We start from the raw sequence: 18213 nt of genomic DNA, 5'->3' as shown, positions 1-18213 counted from the left end.
ACCATATGCAACACTAGAGCGACCAGTAGAATTATCCACCGTCGGATCCAGAGTAAGGTTAAAGTCTCCGCACAGCACCACAGTCCCCCGGACCACCGGAAGGGCGGCTTCTATAAGTTGGAGAACGAAGGGCACCTGACCCTGATTGGGAGCATAAGCGTTAATCACCGTGAATTCCCTCCCACCAATATTAAGCACTAAGATGATGTATCTTGCGTCGGGACCGACAACCAGATTAACAACCTGATGGGGGAGGGACTTGTGGAGGGCTATGGCAACTCCACTCGATCTGGAGAGGGGATTATTACTGAAATGCCACGTAGTGTAATGTTTGTGCTTGATGGTAGGGGTATGTCCCTCCTTAAAGTGTGTCTCCTGGAAGCATGCAATGTGTACCTTACGCTTGTGTAGATGGTGTAGAATTTGCGCCCGCTTTTCAGGAACATTCAGCCCCTTCACATTGAAGGAGGCAATAGTAAGGTCAGCCATGGGTGCAGACTAAGCGGCTCGCTGAAGTATGCCGGCTAACGCACGAGGGATCGGAGTCCAGGATCGCCAGGAGGGAGGAAGAGGAGGGAAACAAGCTAGGAGTAAAGAACAGAGCATTAGAGAAAAACACAGACATAAAATCAAACAAAAAAGGCAGTAAGAAAACAACTGCCGCACCAGCTAAGCGCACAATTGCGGTAGACCAAAAATTCGGTCCAAAACCTACAGGGGGAAGGTGACAACTACGCATAAGAGTTATCCGCACTCCCCAGCGTACCATATTATAAATATTGACAGCTTAACATCATTGCACACTTTAAATAATGAGCAAGAGGAAGACATTGGAAGGCATCTGAAGGTAATACTCAAAACCACAGGCATTCTTGAAAACCGACAGCAAGTAAATACGTAAAAGGAAGGATTCCAGGGGTGTGAAATCCGGGTCATCACGCCGAACGGGCGGTCTCCGTGGGTGGAGTAGGGTCCCGTTCTTGTCGGCGTCTAGATCTTCTGCGGGGTCCTCGTGGAGGGCGACCCTCTGCCACAGATAGAGGCCCAGGGAGCGGGCGTCTCCCTCTCGATCCTCCGCCAGCAGAGGATAACAATGAGGGCCACTCTGGTAACGCAACATGAGGAAGGTTCAAGTCCCGCAAGAAACTAGGCAAGTCGGTCGGGGATCGCACGGTATAGGTACGGCCATCCTGTCTGACCATAAGGGCAAACGGGAAGCCCCACCTGTAAATGATGTCCCGGTTTCGGAGCACCTCCAGCAGGGGCTTGAGAGCAGCTCTTTGCGCCAGCGTATGTCGAGATAAATCCGGCAAAATACGTAACTGCGTGCCTTGATGGAGAATGATGGGCTGCCGCCGGATTTTTTGCAGGATAGAGTCCTTGATTGCGTAGAAATGGATTCGGCAGATGACATCCCTCGGCCGAGGATCATCAGCACTTACAGGGCGGAGAGCTCTATGTGCCCGGTCGATCTCTATATGGGTATTTGGCGGACGGCCTAGTAAAGTATTGAAGATGGTGGAGAGAGTTGAAAACAGATCGGACGTAGGAATAGATTCGGGCAATCCTCTCACACGTAGGTTGTTCCTCCTGTTACGATTTTCGATATCATCGAGGTGTTGTTGCAAAGTGAACAGCTGAGCTGAGTGCTGCTGAATAGTAGATTGGATATTTGCAATAGTGGCATTATCCGCAACCCGCTCCTGCGTAAGAGTGTCCACCCTCGTAGAAAGTGAGGAAAGTTCAGCCCGGAATTGAGTAAACTCCAGCTTACATTCTTCCACGATCTGTCTGGCAAAGGAAGACATATCAGCCCTGGTGGGCAACAGTTGGACAAGCTGGCGGATGTCTGAAAGAGTCGCCGGCCTATTTTCACATATACCTCCAGACGACGGGTCTGTGAGACTTAATGCAAGGTCTGCTGGTATATCCATCGGAGCATGGGCATATTCCAGGTCAGGAGAAGGAAGTGGGTGGAATTGAGGACCCTGGTCACGGGTATGTAATGCAGGCAAAGTCCCGGATTGAAGGGGAAATCCCACATGCCCGGCCGGGGCGGTGGTTGAGGGGACTTTTGGGGCGCTGCTCCTTGAGGAGCTGGAGGACCAAGATGGGGGGGCCCCCACCAGCCCAGGGCCCCTGAGAGGAGTGGGGAGGTCTGGGACTAGTGGCCCTACAGGCTGTAAAGAGACACTGGGGGCAGGAGGTTCAGAGCCTCGGTACTCACTGCGCCTCTCATATGAATCGTCCTGCTGTGGAGCTGTAGTCAGGGCAGCTGTGGCGTCTCTTGCGACCCTGGAGGCCGGATCAGGTGGTAGCAGGCCGCAGTCAGGTCCAGGAGGTAGCTGGCCATCAGGCCATGAAAGCAATGGCGTAGGTGGATGGAGTCCCGACGTCTGCAGGCCAGCCGGAGAGCGCCGGCGGCCATCTTGAGAGGCCACGAGGCCTGATGGCAGAAAAGCGGCACCTGCCGCGGAGGGAGCCCCAGATGCCTCACAATGAGACCGAGGGTCCGATACCCTCTTCACCGGGGCTCTCCCATCCGGAGAGATTGTGAAGGGGGCCGTATTCCCCAGAGCAGGCCCACATCCGAGCACCACAGAGTCCCGGCGGCCATCTTGGATGCAGGCAGGCGAGGTCGGCCGGGCCGCAGGATCCTCCACAGCCCGGAGAAGAGATGCGGAATCGGAGGCCTCTAGATTCTGGACCCGGACGGGTAAGTGAGCGACTTCTGTTGCCGTCTCTATCAGCTCAGGGCACTGAGACAGTGGAGATGGAGAGGTCGGGCGGCCATCTTGACCCCCGGCCTCGGCCCGGATCGAGGCCCGGAGCTGCATCTGGGGTTGTCGCCCGAAGTATTCCCCGATATCACGCTGGGGTGATGAGGGGCAGGTAGGGGCTGCTGCCTTGTGTTTTTTAGTCGTCTTCCCCATGTCTGAGAGTGGATGTCAGCCGATTTTAGCACACTGGGTGAGGAGCTGGAGAAAGCACGTCTTCACTCTCCCATAGCTGGCCACGCCCCCCCTAAAACTGTATTTTACTACCTGAATTTTTCACGTTGCAAATCGTCTGATTCAAAAATCGAGTGATGCAAAGATTCCTCTTTTCTGGAAAAAAAAAATGGCACGAAAAACACCATGAAAAACAATCCCATGCTTGACCTGATGCTGCTAACGTTCCAAGGGCCCGGACATCTTATTATGCAAAATAATTGTAAAAAATTTCACCGGCAGCGTTCTGCGAGCATTTATATCGGCAGCGTTCTTCGAACGTTTATTTAGGCTGGTCCAGGGGTTTACCAGCCTGGTGACAACCCTGAGATGCATCAAGAACAGATCTGGGGCAGTGTGGGGCCTCCTTCAAGTGTCACTCTAGGCAAAAATTAAAAATTGAAATTTTGTCCTATAACAATTACTTTATAATACTTTAATGCTCATCTTTGATTTGGTGTACTTACATGGAATTCTATCAAAGGAGTTTTCCGAGAGTATACATTGATGACCCATCCTTAGGATTACCATTATGGAGCGATCGGTGGGGGGTCCGACCCCCCATGACCCGTGCAGATCAGAGGAAAGAAGGAGCCATGGCGTTCTCTGCGGCTCATTCACATATGCAGCTGAATCCCCATATGAATCCACATTCGTACATGAATGCATTGCAGTGCCTGGATACACATTGAATAGGCTGTAAACTCTTCTTTCTGATAATCAAGAGGCATCAGACTTTCTATGAATAGGCCATCGATATAAATTCTTCTGATCGGTGGCGGTTCCAGCGATCAGACCCCGCTCATCTAACAGTTGTCACCTGTCCAGTGGCTGAGTGATAAATGTTTGAGATGAAATTTTGACTTCAAAAGTTCCCAGGTGCAATACCAAAGCTTACCAGAGAGGGCGCTGTGATATTATGTTTCCTTTTCAGCTGCACTGCGCCGCTCTGGACGTTGCTGTCAGGGGGTGTGGCCTCTCGTTTTCCTCTCAGTCCTCCTCCCCCAGCGGCCATGGCCCTTCCCGGCATTCCCTATGAGCAGCGGCTTCTCATCATGGCGGACCCGCGGGAGAAGGCGCTGCAGGACTACAGAAAGAAGCTGCTGGAGCACAAGGAGATTGACGGGCGCCTCAAGGAGTGTGAGTGGCGGGGAGTGAGACCTGGGAGATCCGGCCGGCGCGGTCTGGAGCTGCTGGGGAGCCGGGTCATCGCTCCAGACATCCCCGGCCTCATAGACGCTTTGTCATGCCGGCCTACAGCGCCCGGGTCCGGGGATTAGTTAGGCCTCTGGAGCGGTCAGCGGCGTTCACCTCATTCTCCGGAGCTCCACACGGCGGGGACCTGTCTGCACAACACGGAAACCGGCTTCATTCCTGCGGAAATCGGAGGACAGCGGCCGGCGGCTACTAACAAGACCGGGCCCGGAGCTCAAGATGTCAGCTGTCCCCTCATCACCCCATACACGTCCCCCTATATATTATACACGTCCCCCCTATATAATCGACACATCCCCCTCTAAGTAATACGCACGTCCCCCTATTATAATTATTTTCAAAATCTCTGCTTGCTGAGCAGGATTGAGTTAGGACTAAAGTTCATCCTCATTCAAACGTTTCCATTCACTGACAGCAAATGAAGATGCGAAAAATGGTGAATTTAAACACAAAGTATCAGATATTGGCAGAACTTCTCTGTACAATGATTACACTTTTTGTGGCCTCTTTTTCACACGGTCTGTCCGACCCTTTACTGTCAGATCGGCCTGTCCTTGGGTGTATGACTCTTGTGTTTCGGGGTCCTCGGGCTTCCTGGTGTATATATGGGGGGGGGGGCTGCTTTGTGGGTGCGGATTCAGTCACTTAACTCTTTGGAGTATCTTCCCATCATTATAGGCTCTGTATGGTGACTCATTCCCTCTGACATGTATTAGACAATCGCATGGATAACAATTCCAGTCTAGTAGGTGATTATGGGAATCACTGGCCGCTTCAGTTTTTCAGGACTATTAGGCTGTGTTCACAGTTGTTTTGCAGGCGGAATTTCTGCCTTAAAATTCTGTTTGGAAGTTTGAGGCCGTTTTTCGCCCGTGGCCATTGACGCCGCGGGAATAAAACTCTGTGAAATATACTTTCTCTGCTTCCCATTGAAGTCAGTGGGAGGTCAGAGGTGTAAACGCCTGGAGATAGGGAATGTCCCTTCTTTCTCCCGCGAGGCGGTTTTACCGCTCGTGGGAGAAAACCGCCCCCGCCTCTCATTGAAATCAATGGGAGGCATTTTCGGGCAGTTTTTGACTATTTTTGCGGCGCAGTTTCTGCGTAAAAAAACTCCATGTGAACAGGGCCTTAGGATCAATGGCCTGTACTTCACCTCGATCAGCCACAGGAAGGTGATCCCCGTACTGCGCCCCCTGCTGTATACCATGTGCAGCAACACATCCGTACACTCCTCTGGCTGGTTCTCCAGCTCATGTCCTATGTTCTGCTGATCGGCTTCGATCACTGAGCTCAGACCCCACCAATCATACAATGATGAGCTGTCGTAAGGATAAACCATTGATGGAAGAATACTGGCCGATGCTCCGTCTCGTCTGTGAATGTCAAGACTCCTAAAACATCCAGAAAGCCATGCGGAGAAACCGATCTATACACCCCCCCCCACCCGAATACTTCCCCCGCTGTCCTGTTTTATTCAGTTATCCCCTCCCCCACTACATAAAGCGACGGCATTAACACAATACTTAAGTCATCACATTTTATATCCTCCTACCCTGTAAAGTGACTCATTATTTTTTTTCATTCATTTTCAGTAAGGGAGCAATTGAAGGAACTTACTAAGCAGTATGAGAAATCCGAAAATGACCTCAAGGCTCTGCAGAGTGTGGGGCAGGTAAGGACTTTCCACCGTATATGACGTGACGGCCGTTCCTGCGAATGTTTTATGTCTATTGGAAATAAGAATTTGGTGACTAAAGTTGAACATTTCTGCAGCTGCTGCTTCCCATTACTATATAGCACCAACATGTTCTGCAGGGCTGTACACAGAAAGTAGTCCCATCACATTAGTCCTTGTCCCTGATACGCTCACAATCAAATCTCCCTATCTGAGGGATTATGGAGGAAACCCACACACGTACGGGATAACATACAAAGAAGAACATGCGGACCCCATGAAGATGCTGCTCTTGGTTGGATATGAATCACGAGCCCCACTGCTAAATACTGATCCCCTGCGTTCCCCATTAAGAGGGGGAGGGGGTATCAATTCTCCCTTTTTTTTTTTTTTTTTTTTCGTTTTTTTCGTTTTTTTCTTTTTTTTTTTTAGTTCCCCAATGCATCTAAATAGAATATGGAGGAACTTTGAAAATAGTCCTAAAAAAAAAAAAAAAAAAAACTTTTTTTTTTTTTTTGTGTATACAGCTCCTATGCAGACTTCTGCTTCTCCATGGTTAGACTTCAAACAAGCCCTTGGTAGTCTGATCCTGCAGTTTGCAGTTGGTACTCCGCTTAAGGCCCTTTTACATCGGCCAATGAAAAAGCGTTCATATAAACGCTCGTTCCTGAACATTACCCTGTGTAAACGGCAACAATCAGCCGATGAACGAGTCAACGCTCGTTTATTGGCGTCACAACGTTTGGCGTTGGCCTGATGAGATGATCTTGTTTGTTTTTCCCCTCTGATTCCTGTGTGATATAATGCGCTGTTTTTTTTTTCTCTTTTTTTTCAGATTGTTGGGGAAGTTCTTAAGCAGCTGACAGAGGAAAAATGTAAGTCGTATTTTTTTTTTTTTTTTTTTGTACCAATACATTTTATTAAGCATTTTAGAAAATTACAACATTTAGTGGAACCCCAACATGAGATCCACCGAGAAATGAACATAAAATAATCAAAGTACCGGGGAATTCAACACACCTGATCAAGGTCTTAGAAATGACCAGGTCAATTGTATAAAAGACGCTCCTAAAGTATTAATGACATAGGTGTGAATCACGCCATATAAAGGACTCGCACAAAATACTAAATATTCACGACTCCAGAATGCACCTTCAGACGCCATCAACCCGGCCCAACACCGGCCACGTCTGAAAAGACAGGCCCAGATCCACATCCCGTTCACACATATACGATCGCTTACTAGTAGGTGCATAAGCTGTGAACAAGTTGTAGAATAGGGAGATACCTCTGGCCCTAGGAAGTTTGTTGGTGTGAAACGATAGAGCTTGCCGTGCCGGGCGACACCTTTCAGATATGAGAGTCGCCACACGCCGTTCTAGACCCAAAACTTAAGTTGATCCAAGATAGTGGATGTGTAATATTTGTGAAAATTCCGGAACTCCCATCCCACCAAAACGCCAGGGTCTGATCATAGGAGACGTGCGAATCCTCCTCCACATAAACACCAATATCTCCCTCTGTAACCTCGGAAGAGAAGGCGGCGGGAGGGGGATAGATAAGGTGCGAAAAATATACAATATTATTGGCCGAACCATCATTTTAACGAATGTCTTTTCATGAACGCTGAGAAGGGTAAATCTTTCTGTAGGGCCGGTCTATAGTTGTATCTGGTTTTAGTTTAATATGTCAGAAGTTTTTCGTGTTAGGAAAAATATGCCCCCCCCCCCCCTCTCCACACTGCAACGGACTGTATTAGTTTTTCGTTCGTTAATAAGCCATTACCAAAGTGACAACGGACATGGTGGCAGATGCTGTTAATAAGTTAGGAAATGTGCCTATTCACTTTACATTTACTAGTATTCGGCCATTACGTGTTTTTTTTGCGTGATCTTTAAACCATTTCCCGCCTTTGATTTAACGTTTATTATCTGCTTACAGTCATTGTTAAAGCTACAAACGGGCCAAGATATGTCGTTGGGTGTCGTCGGCAGGTAAGTCTGTACTTCTGTCTGTCTGGGGGAGGGATATTCTTTCTTATTTCTTTTTGGTTCTGCCTCAGAGGTTACACATCTCATCTATTACGACCTGTTCTTGTAAATGCTGCCGTCTCTGTGAATCCTCTTCCCTGGTCTGGGTTGAAGTCCCTTGTATTTTTTTGTTGCTATGGGCCTGTTCACATCACCGTTCGCTTTCCGTTCCGGGGTTCTGTCGGAGGTTTCCGTCGGGTTAACCCCGTAACGGAAAGTGGAAGTGTAACCACAGCTTCCGTTTCAGTCACCATTGATCTCAATGGTGACAGAAACATCGCTAATGATTTCCGTTCGTCACCATTCCGGCAGGTTTCCGTCGGGCGATTGATTCCGGCAGAAAACTGGAAACCTGCCGGAATGGTGACGAACGGAAATCATTAGCGATGTTTCTGTCACCATTTGAGATCAGAAACCTCCGACGGAACCGCGGAACGGAAAGTGAACGGTGATGTGAACAGGCCCTAATTGACATGGCCAACCGAAGTGAAGATCATGGTGGCCGTGCGTGCGCGCAGTGCTTCCTCCCCGACCCCTCTTTTCGTCTAGGCTTGACATGCACGGCCATCCCACTGTCAGTAGCCTGAAGCTGATTCAACTCTGAAAGCTAAAGCCAGGGCTACACGAAAGGTCCTATTACATGGCCTGTGACATGGCGCACCAATCAAAGAGACAGCTTGTTGATCGGTGCTCGTTTGCTTTTTTCACAAGGAGCTATGATCAGTAATGTATGGGGACGAGCGATCATGACTGCGATCGTTCGTCCCCATCGTGTCGGCAGCGCGTCTCCCTGCCGATAACTATAATGTTTCTTGCTGCATAAACGAGCTTGTTCATCGGCTGATTGTTGCCCTGTTCACGCAGGGCAATGGTCAGGAGCCAGCCTTCATATGAATTCTCGTTTCCCCGACCACTACCACGTGTAAACGGGCCATAAGACTTTATGTAGCGCTACTGATTGATTTTTAACTCTCGAGTGACAGCTGCAGTCCACAAGATTGCATGCAACTCAATGTGTTCATTTGGACTGCAGCTGTAGCTCAAGAGTTAAAATCCATCAGTAGCGCTACAAAAAGTCTGTGTAGCCCGGGCCTAAGGCTGCGTTCACATCGGTCTTATGACTCCGTTCGTGGGTTTCGTCTGGGGACTGATCCGATGCAAATGGCTTCTGTTTGTCACTATTGTGTAAGCGTTCGGTCATTTTGACGGCATCAATACAGTTATCGGCTGCGCTATTCATTCCGTCAAAACAACGGAACCCTTACACAACGGTGACAAACAAACTTATGGTTTCCGTTTGGATTCCGTTCATGGGCTCCCCTGACTGAAAGGTCCGACTGAACCCATGAACACCGTCCCGATGCAGATGTGAACAAAGCCTGATATTTTTTTCCCAATTCGGATGAACAGGACGACTGCGCATGACTGGCTCTGATGATTTACTGACCTACGATGAGCCTTCTCTTACGAGATCCTGCATTCTCTGCTCTAGGGTCATTTGGGGTCATGCATTGAGATTGCGTTATGGTAATGCTGCAATTTACTGTGACTTGGCAGCGACCAAATGTGGCACTGGAGCTCCAGTCTAATACGGTTTCTCTGTTCAGTTCCTGTTTTGTAAATGTTTCCTAAAGATCCTGTAACCCTCGGGATCTAACATTGTGTTTTTTTTTCTTTTAATGCAGCTGGACAAAAGCAAACTGAAGCCAGGAACGAGAGTAGCTTTAGACATGACAACGCTCACTATTATGCGGTAAGCTTTAAAACCCGTGCTTTGTATCCTTAAAGGGGTCATCCAGTCGCTAAAAATTGATGGCCTATCCTCAGGAAAGGCCATCAACCGCTGATGGGTCGGGGTTCGACTCCCGGGACCCTTGACGATCAGCTACGTTGAAGGGGGTGCAGCGTTGCTTCCCCTTCATTTCTTCTTGCTCATGTGAATGATCGACACGGATTAGCGGCGATTCACAGGTATTGAAGCCTTTTCTCCCATTCACTTCAAAGGGAGAAAATAATGCAATACCTGTGAATCACCGCTACATCTGTGTCGACGATTCACAGTGAGCCCCCTTCAAAACAGCTGATCGGTGGGGGTCCCGGGAGTCAGACCCTGACCCATCAGTTACTGATGGCCTATCCTGAAGATAGGCCTTCAATTTTTAGCGACTGGATAACCCCTTTAAGGAGCTAATTGGGGGTCCCATCTCCATTAGTCACACGGTAGTACTGCAAAAGGTTTGAGGACCGCACCAATGTTTGCATTGAACAGTCCACTAGTCTTATGTGATCTCTTCCTATGCAATAACAGTTGAGCAGTGGGGACCCCTCTTCCTGCGGGACCTACTTAGAGGTTGCCCAAAGTGCCCCCCCCCCATTGTCTCTCCTGTATTACAAGGATTGTAATGTTGCTTTTTCTACTTATTCTTCCCGTTGTGACCCGTCTCTAGTTATTTGCCACGAGAGGTGGATCCCCTTGTGTATAATATGTCTCATGAGGACCCTGGAAATGTGTCCTATTCTGAAATCGGAGGTCTTTCCGAGCAGATCAGAGAGCTCAGGGAGGTGTGTATAGATTATTTTACATTACTATAAATGAATAGTGGCCGTTGCGCTCAGAAAACTGTATATATATTTTCCTGAATTCTTACTTTGACCAGGTCATTGAGCTCCCGCTCACTAATCCAGAGCTGTTCCAGCGTGTAGGAATAATCCCTCCGAAAGGCTGCCTGCTCTATGGCCCCCCAGGTTTGTCTAAATTTAATGTCATAGGTTGATTTTTAGGACTGTTGCTAATATATTGGGGAATAGCAGAACAGGAAAGTCTGTTCATAAATGCTGATAACTGAAGTCACTCATTAGTGGTTATTTGGAAAGGCTTTGCCATTTCCATCTGCTGAGATCAGTTTCTCATAAACCAATCCGTAAGGCTGGGTTCACACGTAAAGTAAATACTGCAGATTATCCGCAATGGATTTTGCTGTGGAAAATCTGCAGCATAATAGGGTAGCAGCAGAGTAGATGAGATTTGAACAAATCTCATCCACATGCTGCGTAAAAATCGGCTCAGAAAAATTAATCTGCAGTGCGTTATTTTTAATCTGCAGCATGTCCATTGTATTTGCGTAATCACTACTTCTATGTTGTTGGTTTTTCCTATTGAATTCAATAGGGAGGTAAAACCCGCAACAAATAGCAAAGTTGCATGTTTTCTAGCCGAAAAACTGTGGTTTCCGCTGCAAAAAATCGCAACTTAAAAAAAAAATTACCCTTTTTTTTTTTCTCTACATGCAGTTTTCCACAGCAGACATTCCGGCCAAAAAACGTCACGATGATGTGGTGCGGTTTTTCGGCCGAAATTCCTTGCATTGACCAGGGTGGATACGCTGTGTGCTTTTACGCAGTGTATTCTCCGTGTGTGAATATACCCTAAAAGCGGCTCTTGCTCTGGAGGACGCCAGCCGTCTCGATGACTGTGATGTTAACATTACATCTCCCCTGTTGCGGCCGCTGCAGAGGACATGTTTGGCCATGGCTTCCTCGAACAAGATCTGCAGTAAACCGCTGATCGCTACAGAGGATCCAATATGAAAAGAATTGTCTCTGAGACAACAACTACAAATTATATAATTCCGGCTGCCTGCGCCACCACTAGGGGGATTTTACTGCATATAGATTTATACAACTCCTATTAAAGGGTTTGTCCACTACCAAACAACATTAACTATCCACCGGTCATCCGTATATCATCGGCGTGGGTCTGACACCCGGATCCCGCAGCGATAAGATGCTCCAGTGGCCTGCGGGCACCGGTGGATAGGTCATCAGTTATCCAGTAGTGGACAACCCCTTTAAACTCCATGATTCAGGCAGGCAGACAGGGTTTTATCATGTAACTATATTCTAATAAGGATTGTTCGGACTCGTATAATCTGCTGGTATTTCTGATTTTGCTTTGGTCTTGATGGTTTCTGTAATATCGCGGTCTTTTATTGCTTCCTAGGTACGGGAAAAACGCTCCTGGCTCGAGCTGTGGCTAGTCAGCTGGATTGCAATTTCTTGAAGGTACATAATAATAATAATCATCATGTCTTGTGTTTTTCTTGGTGAATTACATTACTATATCTGCTCATTCATCTGAACCTGACATTAATCTCCTTCCTATCTGATGGTAGAACTACTGCTAAGGTGACTAAATACAATGGTGAGTGTTTGTTTGTTTTTTCCCTTTAGGTTGTGTCTAGTTCTATTGTAGATAAATACATTGGAGAAAGTGCCCGACTCATTAGGGAAATGTTCAACTTTGCCAGGGACCACCAGCCGTGTATTATCTTCATGGATGAAATTGATGCTATAGGTAAGAAATCTGCGTGCTGTTCGGCTGTATGACACTTTTAATTATGGAAACTTTTTTTTTTTTTTTTTCCCCCTGCATTTATTTTAGTTTGTTTGTTACTGGGAGCTGTTTTGTTTAGTGGGCGCCCCCTCCTCTGATGTCCGTATGCTCTAATACGGCATATGGAAAGGGGTTGTCCTGATCAGGCGGCTTTAAGGGAGCAGTCACACGCAGCAGATTTTGTTGCATAAATTTCTGCCATTGAAAATCTGTTCCATTCATCTGAATGTGGTTGTCTCTGCAGCACGTGCATGGATTTCTGCAAGTGCAATTCAGACGAAATTTGTGACCGCACCCTAGAGGTTGTCCACGATTAGAAAAACATGGCTGCTTTCTTCCAGAACTGCGCCTCACATGTGTATGGGTTGTCTGGAATTGCAGCTCTACTGAAGTGAATAGGGCTGAGCTGCAATACCACACACAACCTGTGGACAGGTGTGGCGCTGTTTTTAGAAGAAATCAACCATGTTTTTCAAATGCAGTAAAACCCCCCCCCCCCTCCCCCATACCTCGAGCACTGTTCACACCATGATTGGTTGAGACAGTTTAGGCAGCTTTTGTTTGTTTGTTACTAGGGTTGTCACGATACCAGAATTTGGACTTCGATACAGATACTTCGTGTAGTATTTCGATACTCGATACTTTGCCAACAATATTAATAACAAAATGCCATTTTCTGATGAGGCACGTGATGAATTTTGAACCTCCATGTGACTCACATTATTAGTAAATAACCCCATCATGTTCCTCAGTCATAATGGACAACATTGGGTTAGTGTGAGACATGATGGGGTTAATTACGAATAATGTGAGGCACATGGAGGTTCAAAATTCATCACGTGCCTCATATTAATAAGTGAAAGAGCAGTTTTTATAATTTTTTTTTAACAGTGTAAATATCATAAATGACGCTTTCAATTTGTTATCACAGTGGCGACGATACCGAATGTGTGTATATCTTATGTATTGAGACTTATTTTAATGTTTATTGTAAATTGTTTTTTTTACTTTTATTTTTGAACAATGTATAGCTATAGACTGATAATACACAGGGCATACTTAGGTATGTCCTAACAGGAAATATGGTCAGAAAACCCTGGGGTCTTTCAATGGACCCTGGGCTGTCTGCCCATATATGGTATGTCCCTCGATCGCGTCACAGGGATTCCCCCTTCTCATTTTCCCCTTGAATGTTGAGGTCCGCTTTAAGCGCAGCATTCAAGGTAATAGCAGCGGAGAGGTCAGACAGAACATGGGGGTGTTTTGTCTTCAGTTCAGGCGCTCATTAGTGCAGTGCCGGCCGCATCACCTCACGCTGACGCCACGCGCAGATTTGTCAGGAGCGGGACAATGGCTGAATTACACAGCCGCACTCTGACTACATTCATGTGTTACAATACTAAGCTGCGCGGCCGCACAGCTTTGTAATGAAATACATGAATTAGCGGTATCAAACTGTTTGAGGGTGCACGGCATCTAAATAGTATAGATTTTATTTCTATGCAATGTGCAACCCTAGTAGTTACACGTACTTAAAGGCATGCTCCCCTTATTTATGCAATATTTATTGTCCCATGAAACTCCCAGTCAACACACGTCATAATATCTTGTTTCGGTGCGATCTCTAGGTGGTCGGCGGTTTTCTGAGGGAACTTCTGCTGACCGTGAGATTCAGAGAACTCTAATGGAGGTACATGTCATTCTAATATTGGGTGGCCTGACGCCATTGAACTCTTCTTGGGTGGGGGGAGGGGGTTACTCTGGTCCGCGGTGTGTTTCATATACACATTTTATTTTTGCAGTTGTTGAATCAAATGGACGGGTTTGATACTCTGCACAGAGTGAAAATGATCATGGCCACGAACAGACCAGACACATTGGACCCGGCATTGTTACGCCCGGGTAGACTTGATCGTAAAATTCGTAAGTCATTTTTCTTCCTCCTGTGTGGTTTCCTTCTGTGGCCAATTATTTAATATATTATTTCTCTTTTTCAGATATTGAACTGCCCAATGAGCAAGCCAGGCTAGATATTATGAAGATTCATGCAGGCCCCATTACTAAACACGGTGAAATAGGTAAATGCAACTTTCTACTAGGTTACCCGCAGCATCCTCTAAAAGGGTAACTATACTGTGAAAACACTTGTGACATGTCAGATGTTTTGATCGGTGGGTGTCCGAGCACTGATCGCGAAGCGATCGGGTGAGCACTGTGTGGCTTTGTGTCTGATCGTCTTTCCCCTCCGTAAGGCGAGCGGGCGGTGTACAAACTCAGACTTCTGTTTAACCTGTACACTGCTCCAAGGATATCCGATCAAACTAAGAGGCACAGCGCTCACCCGATCACTAAAACGAAGCGGCAAAAGTTATAAGTGGGGGTCTCGGTGCTCGGACCCTTACCGATCAAAACTTCTGACGTGTCAACATTTTTTTTTTTTCAGTTTACGTTTACAAGTGTTTTGAGTAAATGTGTTTATTTTTTTCGATTTCCTCCAATCATGTAGGTGAATTTATTTTATTGACTTTATGATTGTAATGCGGCATAACTGATTTTGTAATTCATTTTAGATTATGAAGCAATTGTGAAGCTTTCAGATGGGTTTAATGGAGCAGATTTGAGGAATGTCTGCACTGAAGCTGGTAAGGAATTGCAGAAGGCCGGGGGTTAATTACTGTCATTTTCTTGCCGTATGTTAGTTTGCCACATCTATAGTACAAATAAACGCCGCTCCGCTATATTTAGGAAAATACCACATCTATAGATCTTATTTTATAGAGTGATAAATTCCATTTATAGCTATAGTTTGACCGTTCTGGCTGCCTTTTGTGACCACTAGGTGGCGCAAGACTATTTTATACAGCTCCCATCTTCCGTTCTCTCCCTCTTGTGGTGGCTGCCGGAAGTCTGAATCTTGCCTTTGTGGCTAGGGCTTACACGGCGACTTTGGCTTCGACACAGGTCGCTCGGCCAAACATCGCTGTCGCCCTGCCGGCATCGCAGGTGATGCCAGTCAATGTGGCCGCCTTGCAACCGCAACACCACAGTGGCCAGAAGTCCTTCGGGTTTGGCTTTCCTGCGACACTGGAGCCGTGACAGACTTTCATCATTACCTGCGATGCTGACAGGGCGACACATCGATCTTTGGCTGGGCGGTCGGTGTCACGGCCAAAGTCACCATGTAGCCTTAACGGTATCAGTGGAAGTCGGGGATCTGGTGCTCCCACCCTTAAGATATAGTATGAAAGTAAATGACATAGAATTTTGGTCCTCAAAATAAAATTGTGTTAAAAGATGGACATGAACTCAAAAGGGCTAATGAAATATCGAAAATGCCCTGACTGTAAATACCCCTGTCGCTTCATTTCAGGGCCCTCTGCTCCCCCTGGAGCGGCTTATTAAACAGTGGATGGCACGATAGCCCAGCCATAGCTTTGAAGATGGCAGGGGTCAGTTAATTTGGCCACAACCACCTCCCTCTCCTTTGCTGAATGCTTTTATCCCATGTGCAGATGCAGAAGATTCTGCTGCCTGTAACTGCACGTGCGCTGACTTGTAGCGCCAATGTAAAAGAGCAGGGAGGTGGTCACGTGGCCAGTTAGCTTGTCTGGCACCCACAGGACCAATTAAGTGTCCTGGGTCAGTAGGACATGCTGCATCTAGTAGTCCAACCATCGTGATGTGGAGATTTTACTTGGACACACAAGATCACATTGGGTGTACCGGTGCTGTACGGTTTTGCATATTACTGCGTTTTCATCGGTGAGCTTCACGTGTTCTGTTTTTTTTTTTTTTTATATCACAGGGATGTTTGCCATTCGGGCAGATCACGATTTTGTCGTCCAAGAGGATTTCATGAAAGCGGTTCGGAAAGTTGCAGACTCCAAGAAGCTGGAGTCCAAATTAGATTATAAGCCTGTCTAATGTAAAGAGACTGCATGGGTGATCTATGGCTTATGTTAGAGGTTCTCCTGTTCCTCTAGGGTATGGTTGTCTATTAAAAGTACATACAACATCGTCAGAATTTAGTAGTTCGATAATTTCTGGAAGAAGTCTGCTACACGAAGGGGGTTCTGTCCTAACGCAATGTTCGATGCAGTTCTTGCGCCGCAAAGAAAATCCTTGCTGACTGATCACGGCGGTAACGTTGGGAGAGAAAGAAACAACATAGCAGATTTTAAGAGAGTTAATGTGTTTCGTAAAATATTTTATATCTATTGATTTTTGTCCTTTTCTTTCCAAGGTAAATAAACCATGTTTAAATCAGATGTCGTCCTTAATGGGGTGGAAGCCTCAACCATTAAACGAACTATAAAAGGGGTTTCTGTGTAAATAAATCTTAACGGGGTGGTCCGGGCACAGGGTGATTTTTCATACGGATGACCTATCCCTGGGATAGGTCATCAGTATATGATGTGTGGGGGGCAGCTGTTCTGGCTGCCTGATATACAGTGGTCTGTGCTAGAAGTGTACTGTACACTGTATAGCGGCTGTACTGCTCCTGTTCAAGTGAACAGGAGCAGAGCTGCAATAACCCAGCACGGACCACTGTAACATCTAGCAGCCGCAACAGTTAACTGGTGTGGGGTCTGGGTATTGGACCCCCATGATTATATATTGATGACCTATCCTGTGAAAAGGTCATTAATATAAAAAAAAACTCCATGCCCACATCTCCTTTTTAAAGGGGTATTCCCATCCATATGCCATAATGTCTGAATGCCCACTGCACCTATCTGGCAACTAGGGGTTCCCCCAGCCCACGTCCTCGGAGTTGTGAGTTGGCTGCAACAGCCCGGTAGAGAATGAATGGACCGTTGGGATCACTGATGACATTCTTGATGTATCCTGTGAATGTGCCTGAGATGAGAAGTTCTTCTGGGGCTTGGGCTCTGCTTGGGTTCTTTTAGCCACAAACATGACTTTACTGTGACTAAGAAATGCCTGGGTCTTACATGACATCTGGGACTCTCGGAACCTATAACATAAAAGTCAAGAATTTCCTATTGTGGAGAAGAAAGTCAACTGAATGTTGCAAGAATGAACCCTTAATTATGAAGCGGTCGCATCTTCCACAGCGAATCAGTGAATGTATAAGATGCCGTAATTCCTTCCCTGGATGTTCATTTGTTCTATTTGGTGAAGTTGGAGAGAGTCGTCAAATGCAGTACTGGGAATTTTGGTCTGAGGAATACGGTATTATACGAACACTTGCCATAATATTTGTGTGTGTGTGTGCGCGCGCTGGTCATTGCCTGTGGTATTTTGCTGCGTGGCTTGTACAGTTAATACAGGCGTCAAACCTGTAGACTAGCGTAGCGCTACACATGTACTTTATGTAGTAAACTTTCTTTTTAAAATAAAAAAATAATATATATATATAAAATGCGTAGCACAGTTTCAGATGTACAGGGTCCAAAATCCTTGTCCGGACATGTGACCAATGTCCCAAAATGCGTAAGAAACTCGAACATACAAGGCAGCACTCCAAATTTACTGAAAAAATAGAATCACTTTAAAGTGTAGCTTAACGTTGAACAAACTTCTGACATGTCAGAAGTTTGGATTGGTCGGGGTCCGAGCACTGAGACCCCCGCCAATCTCTAGAACGAAGCAGCAGAAGTGCTCGTGTGAGCGCTCAGTCGCTTCGTGTCTGTTCGGATATTTCCGGAAATACATGTCTCAATACTAAGTCTATGAGCCCGTACTCTGATACATCGGCTTTATGGAAAAAGCCGAACAGGCACGAAGCGGCTGAGCACTCACATGGCTGCTTCGTTCTAGTGATTGGTGGGGGTCTCAGCGCTCGGACCCCCACCAATCCAAACTTCTAACATGTCACTATGACATGTCAGAAGTTTCTCAAACGTTTAGCTACCATTTGGCTCGTGTCGATGTTCCCTATATGAG

At 46.7% G+C, this 18213-nt stretch overlaps 1 protein-coding gene across 1 annotated transcript; it reads left to right on the top strand.

Moving 5' to 3' along the window:
- Window positions 1-3971: 3971 nt before the first annotated feature.
- On the top strand, window positions 3972-16569 carry PSMC6 (proteasome 26S subunit, ATPase 6). The gene is made up of 14 exons (XM_075844179.1): window positions 3972-4130; window positions 5798-5877; window positions 6716-6755; window positions 7822-7874; window positions 9596-9663; window positions 10358-10472; window positions 10568-10655; window positions 11911-11972; window positions 12141-12264; window positions 13932-13993; window positions 14106-14226; window positions 14301-14381; window positions 14874-14945; window positions 16109-16569. The coding sequence occupies exons 1-14, from the start codon at window positions 4004-4006 to the stop codon at window positions 16225-16227; spliced, it is 1212 nt and encodes a 403-aa protein (XP_075700294.1). The 5' UTR covers window positions 3972-4003; the 3' UTR covers window positions 16228-16569.
- Window positions 16570-18213: the final 1644 nt, after the last annotated feature.

The sequence above is a fragment of the Rhinoderma darwinii genome, chromosome 12 (assembly GCF_050947455.1).
Source record: "Rhinoderma darwinii isolate aRhiDar2 chromosome 12, aRhiDar2.hap1, whole genome shotgun sequence".
NCBI lineage: Eukaryota > Metazoa > Chordata > Amphibia > Anura > Rhinodermatidae > Rhinoderma > Rhinoderma darwinii.
This window is presented reverse-complemented; position numbering and strand designations above follow the sequence as displayed.

Bases quoted from the DNA above. Each gene is read 5' to 3' on its own strand.
- PSMC6 (XM_075844179.1), top strand. From the start codon at position 4,004: ATGGCCCTTCCCGGCATTCCCTATGAGCAGCGGCTTCTCATCATGGCG. The intron at 14,227-14,300 runs GTAAGTCATTTT...TCTCTTTTTCAG, and splicing joins TAGACTTGATCGTAAAATTC to ATATTGAACTGCCCAATGAG. The intron at 14,946-16,108 runs GTAAGGAATTGC...TTTATATCACAG, and splicing joins GAATGTCTGCACTGAAGCTG to GGATGTTTGCCATTCGGGCA.